Here is a 6183-nt window from a genome sequence, read left to right as displayed (position 1 = left end):
AGGTTTCTTAAGTTACAGGAATATTTTTTTTAAAAAAAGATCTGCTTTTATACAGAAATGGAAAGATGCCATATTATAAGAGTGCTTTAAGATTTTACTCTACTGACTTCTAAAACTGTTAATATATCTTTTTTTAAATAAAAAAAAAAGTTTGCTGTCTTTTTTAAAAAGCAATCCTCACTCCCCAGCCACAGAATTAAGAATTAAGGTCTGTCAGTGGGCTGACCCCCCTCCCCGCTCCTCCCCCTCTCCAAGAGAACACGAAGGGGAACATCGATGACACACGCTTTTGACACATTGAGTCACAACACACACACACGCACACGCGCACACACACAGTTTAGGCAGCCCAAAGATCTGTGGCAGAAAACACTGCAAATGACTCAGTGATACACTACATCTGCAAACTCTCATTTGTACAAAAAGAGAAACAAGTTTCCAGTTTGTTTGCAACAAAACAACAAAGAGGAAAAAAAAAAAAGGACAGACAAAAAGGCATTTATACAAATCTAGGACAAGGAATCCAAAGAAACTTGTTTTTAATAAAAAAAAAAAGATTAAAGAGATAAATAAAAAAAACTGGTTACAGTTAAGGACATAATTTAACAACAGATGACCATACCCTTTGAGGACGCGGCTCCAACAACCTATTTTAAAGAAGGTAAATTTAAAAAATTAAAAAAAAAAGAGGAAGATTTTTTTGTTGTTTTTAATTAAAACCTCTCCTTACAAAATAAATAATCTTAGCACATGGAATGTCTTGAAGTTAACTGCTGGTTTTCAGAGAGGCACAGGTGACAGTGTAAGTGAGAGGATTCTAGCATCTGTGTTCCACATGGGGCCCGGGCAGGCAACCAGGGGGCAGTGTGCTGGGGCACAGTATTGGCTGCTGAAACATTCCCCAAACAGATTTCGTCTCCTTTGCTTGCTTTTTGCTTCTTTCTTAAGGTTGCGGTGAGCGAGCAAACACAGGAGGATAAATGCACTAGAAGAGGGCACAAGGATTTTCCAGCAGCATGGTTTTAAGGCTTTAAGGTGTTTTTCTCGTTTAAAAAACATATATATGATAAAGCTTGCCAAATGCTTACCAAATCGCCTCTAGACTATTGTTTACTTCCGTATTTGCAAAGTAAGGCCTTGATTTTCCTAAGGCAACTCCTCCTTGAATCAGAAAGCCTGAGGAATTAAGCAAAGCTAACCCCCCAAACTGATCACGTAACACAAATCTGTGGCTTCTGTAGGTTAATACAACACACACACTTTTTTTTTTTGTCTGTTTGTAAGAGAAAGCAAATCTGTACAAAAATACTCTGGTTGCAAGAAAAGCTAGGGCACGCTGTTCGACTAAGTAGTTTAGCTGTTGGAAAAATAAGAGCATTTAATTTTTTTTATCTAAAAATATGTATAAATCCCCTCAAAATGGTAATGAATCATACACAGTACATACTAAAAATATTTAAAATAGAGAATATTCCTCACAGAGGACTTTTTTCTTTAATTACTGCTAAAAAATAATTACAAAGTCCAAACAGGCAGAGAGACTGAGCCAACTGGTCACACGAATCTCCATCACCCTCCACGCTTGCTTTGAAGGTTTCCAGTCCAGTTTCCCGTCGGTTCTGCTGGTCCGTCTAGCCAAGAGTGGCCTGGCCACTGATTCACAACAAGGTGGTAATGCGTTTGGATAGTCAATGTTTCTGTCTTGTAATCTGAGTTCGACTTGCCTTCAGCGTACATGTCTTTAAAGGTAAGAAAAAAAAAAAATGTCCAAAGGAAATTCTGGTTGGTTGCGTTATTTCTTGGGTTCTTTTTACGATCATCATGGCCATCGTCGCTCTCTAAGCGTTCCTCAAGGTCTGGTGAGCTGTGTGTAGACGGGCTGTTCCCAGTGCTGGGGGCTGTGGGTCTGCGGGATGGAAGGGACCCCGGAGGTGTCGGCGATGGGGGTGTACATGGGCCGCTGCGCCGGGTTCATGTAGGTGAAGGTGGAGTAGAGGCCGGAGCCCTGGCCCGCCGCATGGCTGTAGTAGGAGCCGGAGTTCTGGTGGTCAGTGTAGTCGTACTGCGAGCGGGTGATGGGCGGGTAGGACGGGCTGTAGTGCGGGAGGCTGAAGGGGCTGTAGGCGATCTGCTGCGGCGAGTGCTGCTGCTGCTCGCTGTAGTGGCTGGGACTCAGCTGCTCCGTCTTGATGTGCGTTCGCTGGGCCTGGCCCGGCTCGCTGCTCAGCGTGGTCAGCGTGTGCGCCTGCGCGGGCGGCTGCGGGGGCGCCTGCGCGGACGGCTGGGGGGGCGCCTGCGCGGGCGGCTGCGGGGGCGCCGGCGGGGCCGGAGGGGGCGCCTGCGGGGGCGGCGGCGGCGCCTGCTGCTTGGACATCCACACGTGGCTAGCGCCCGCCGGGGTGGCAGCTGTGCTGCTGATGCCGTAGCTGCCCGTGTAGGTGACCTGGCCGTGCGTGGCCGGCACCCCCGGGTGGCCATTGGGCGGCAGGTACTGGTCGAACTCGTTCACGTCGAAGGTCTCGATGTTGGAGATGACGTCGCTGCTCAGCTCGCCGATGTCCACGTCGCGGAAGTCGATGGGGGGCTGTCTGCCCCCCTCTGGCAGTGGGCGCCCCTCTCGCTTCAGGTCAGCCTTGCCCGGCTGCACGTCGGTTTTGGGGGTGGTGGGTGGCGTCGGTGGACCCTGCGATTGCCCTGAGGACGATAGAGGAAGAAACACACGGCAATCAACCAGGGCTGTACGGAGGCTTTAGTCTCAGGAACCCTCCTGGGACACCCCCCCCCCCGCTAAAGTGTCCCGTATCCGCGGGGGAGGCGCGCTGCGCCCGACAGAAATCACTGAATGATTAACTCGCTGGTACACACTCGGCAGTCTCCTTTTATCAGGGGAGGGTCTAAGGCCCGGAGGGTCCGGAAGACCAAATTGCTACTTGTACAAGAGCCCTGTGTGTGCTTTTGGGCGGGGGGAGCAAAGAGAAAAAGGGAGAAGCCCTGTAGAGCTGTAAAGGCATTTTACCCCGCAATAAAAATTACTGTTAGGATGCAGGGATTAGGTTGGGGTGTGTGTGTGTGTGTGTGTGTGTGTTTTCAGGGACTTGGCGCAGGGGTTAGTGTGTTTCCCTCCCCAGGGAGCGCCAGGTCCCTAAGCAGAGCCCACTAGGTGGCTGGGGGCCCGGGGGTGTGCCAGAAGGGGCGCGGTGGCCAGGCCGGGGTGGGCGCCGGGAGGAGACTCACCGGAGTGCTCGCCGGGGGAGTGGACCTCGCTCATGCCGGAGGAGGAGTGCGGCGAGTCGGCCTGCAGCGCCTTGAAGATGGCGTTGGGGGAGATGTGCGTCTGCTCTGTGGCCTCCTCGGCCTCCGCCTGGCCGTTCTTCACCGACTTCCTCCGCCGCGGCTGGTACTTGTAATCCGGGTGGTCCTTCTTGTGCTGCACGCGCAGCCGCTCCGCCTCCTCCACGAAGGGCCGCTTCTCGCTCTCATTCAGCAGTCTGGGGGCGGGGTGGGGGGGGGTAGCAGACAAAAAGAGAGAGAGAGAGAAAGAGAGAGAGGGAGGGGGGGCTCCGTGAAACCGGCTGAGCTGTCAGGTCGGCGGGAGGGGGAGGTGACCCCCACCCCTCGGCTTCTTCGAACACAGCCCCCCTTCCTCCCTCCTCTCTGCTTTCCAACCACTACCGCAACTCGAAACTTTTCTTTAAAAAAAAAAAAAGTAAAAGAAAAGAAATAAACAAAAATCTCCGTTCTTCTAGACCGACCTGAGCGGACCCTCCCCGCCCCGCCCTCTCCCCTTCTCTCCTAGTTTGGAAACCCTGGAGATGAAAATAGCTTCCCGCGGCTCCCGCTCTCCGGGCCTTTGCTACTGGAGTTATACCCGCCCCCCCTTCCGTCCGCAACACCCTTTAAAAACTTTCTGAAAAACCACTTAATCTGCAAGGAGCTCCTCCTGCCTACCCCCACCCCCGCCACCGCACTCACACACACTGCACCCACCTATTTCCAGCAGCCTCCCTTCTCGCCCCTCCTTCCTGCCACGGGGCCCTCTAGCCTCGGCTTCTCCCCCCACCCTGCATCCCATCTCCGTGGGCGAAGGGCTTCACGGGGGAGCGCAGTTCGAGGGAGGGGGAGGCGGATTTCAATTCCTTGGGATTGAACTTCACTGCGGCGGGAGATCCGGCCGGCAGCCCTCTCCCACCGAGTCTCCTGCTGGTGTTCTCCCCTCCTCTGGCCATCTTCCGCCCCCCGCGCCCCGCCGCCCCTCCCCGCTCCACCTACCCCCTCCCCCTTTCCCCCAAGAGCAATCCAAGAACTTTGTCAAACTCTGAGCCAAGTTACACCTCGTCCCCATTCCTCCCCCTCGCCTCCCCCCCGCCCCACCCCGCCTGCTCCGGGACCGGCAACTCCCTCCTGCTGGGAGGCGGGGCGCGGAGAGACGGTCCCGGCCAGCGCCCCCCGTCGCCGCCGCGGAACCCACCCTGCCGCGCCCGCCCTACCTCCAGAGTTTGCCCAGCGTCTTGCTGAGCTCGGCGTTGTGCAGGTGTGGGTACTGGTCGGCGAGCTTCCTGCGCGCCGCCTGCGCCCACACCATGAAGGCGTTCATGGGCCGCTTGACGTGCGGCTTGTTCTTACTCGAGCCGTTGACGCGCACCGGCATGGGTACCAGCGTCCAGTCGTAGCCCTTGAGCACCTGGCTGACGGCCTCGCGGATGCACACGGGGAACTTGTCCTCTTCGCTCTCCTTCTTCAGGTCCGGCTCGCCCTTGGGGAACGTGTTCTCCTGGGGCCGCGTGTTCTCGGTGTCGGAGCCGGAGCCCGAAGGGCAGGGCGAGCCCGCCGAGTCCTCGGACATGGAGGGGCTGGGGGCGCCGGACAGGCCCTTCTCCTGCTCGTCGGTCATCTTCATGAAGGGGTCCAGGAGATTCATACGCAGGCCCGGGACAGGGGGCGGGTGGCCGGGAAAGGCGAGAAGCCGCGGCGGCTCGGGGGCTCGAGGCGCGGGCTACTCTCCCCTCGGCTGCCCGGACGCGGGGCGAGCGGCTCCCGGGGAGCCTGGCGCGTCACTCGGCCGCAGCGGCGAGCTTTTAGGAAGGCGCGCGGGGGCCAGCCCGCAGCTGCCCGCTCCAAGTGGGGGAAGGCGAATTGGAGAGGAGGGGGGGAAGAAAGCAAAAAGCGGGGGGCGACTGCACCCCTTCTCTCCTCCTCCTGCAAAGAAAAGTTCCTGGAGTGAAACTGGCAAGTCGCGGCGCCACTCAAGTTCCCAGTCAGTTTCAAGCTCCGCACTCCGCTCTCCAACTCCCAGCCCAGCGGCTCTTTAATAAATACACCCCCTCACCTTAGAGACGTCAGCCAATCACAGCACGGCATTTCAGGTTTCAGGGCTTGGCAGGCAGCTGATTGGATCCACTTCGGGGGGGAGGAGGATTGTGGCGCTGGGCAGGGTGTTGAGAGGGGAGGGGTGGAGCGGGGAGGGGAGCGCAGCCGCTGGTCCGCCGGTGGGGGGTTGGGGGGGTGGGGTGCTGCGGGGAAAGCGGGGGACCCGGGACGTCCAAGTGTGTAAGTTTGCCGTGCTCTGGTAATGTCAGAATTCGGTGCCGTCTCCGCGCGAATCTTTGCGCGCCCGTGTGTGTGTGTGTCTGTGTGTGTATGTGTGTAGACTAGGATCTCTCCCCACCCCCAAGCATTTCTGTTCGTTGTTTTCTCCGCGGTCCCGGGGACTTAGTCGGAGTTTGCCATATTCGAAAAGCTGTCGCTCCTGACTTAAATCATAGCCCAGTTTCCGCGCCTGGAGCCGGCCTCCGCCGAAAGCGCTTAGAAATTGTATTGCGAAGCAAAAGTTTTAGTGACTCAACGCCCGCCGTTCCTCGGTAATAATCCATATAAATAGATTTAACATGCTCTGGTTCGCCGGGGCTGGTGCGGCTGGTCGGGATTCGGCTGCGCTCCTGCAAAGGGAATCAATGAAAACCACAGCGAGGTCCCCGCTCAGGCTGGCGGCCGCAGCGACGCCGCAGCCCCGCGCTCGCGGGAGCCGTCCCGCGCGCCTCACCGACCTTGAACTCTGACAAGTCCTTCTCCAGCCGCCCCCTCCCCAGCCCCCCACCCCGCCGACCCTCCTCCGTGACAGGGCGACTGCTCGGAGGTTCTGCTTTTCACTTCTGGTCGAATCAGAACGTCAGCAGAGTTGCCCCT

The 6183-nt window shown here is 56.6% G+C and overlaps 1 protein-coding gene across 1 annotated transcript; it reads right to left on the bottom strand.

Moving 5' to 3' along the window:
• Positions 1-235: 235 nt before the first annotated feature.
• Positions 236-5264, bottom strand: SOX9 (SRY-box transcription factor 9). The gene is made up of 3 exons (XM_082859810.1): positions 4488-5264; positions 3235-3488; positions 236-2694 (listed from the first exon to the last, which is right to left on the bottom strand). Exons 1-3 carry the CDS (start codon positions 4916-4918, stop codon positions 1850-1852), a joined length of 1530 nt encoding a protein of 509 aa, XP_082715936.1. The 5' UTR covers positions 4919-5264; the 3' UTR covers positions 236-1849.
• Positions 5265-6183: the final 919 nt, after the last annotated feature.

This window comes from Leucopleurus acutus (assembly GCF_964270905.1).
Source record: "Leucopleurus acutus genome assembly, chromosome: 19".
Lineage (NCBI taxonomy): Eukaryota > Metazoa > Chordata > Mammalia > Artiodactyla > Delphinidae > Leucopleurus > Leucopleurus acutus.
Note: the sequence above shows the minus strand (reverse complement) of the source record. Positions and strands in the feature narration are given on the sequence as shown.

Coding starts and splice junctions, on each gene's coding strand:
- SOX9 (XM_082859810.1), bottom strand. CDS start 4,918: ATGAATCTCCTGGACCCCTTCATGAAGATGACCGACGAGCAGGAGAAG. Junction 3,489..4,487: donor ACGCTGGGCAAACTCTGGAG/GTAGGGCGGGCG, acceptor CCCCGCCCCCAG/ACTGCTGAATGAGAGCGAGA. Junction 2,695..3,234: donor CTCCCCCGGCGAGCACTCCG/GTGAGTCTCCTC, acceptor TATCGTCCTCAG/GGCAATCGCAGGGTCCACCG.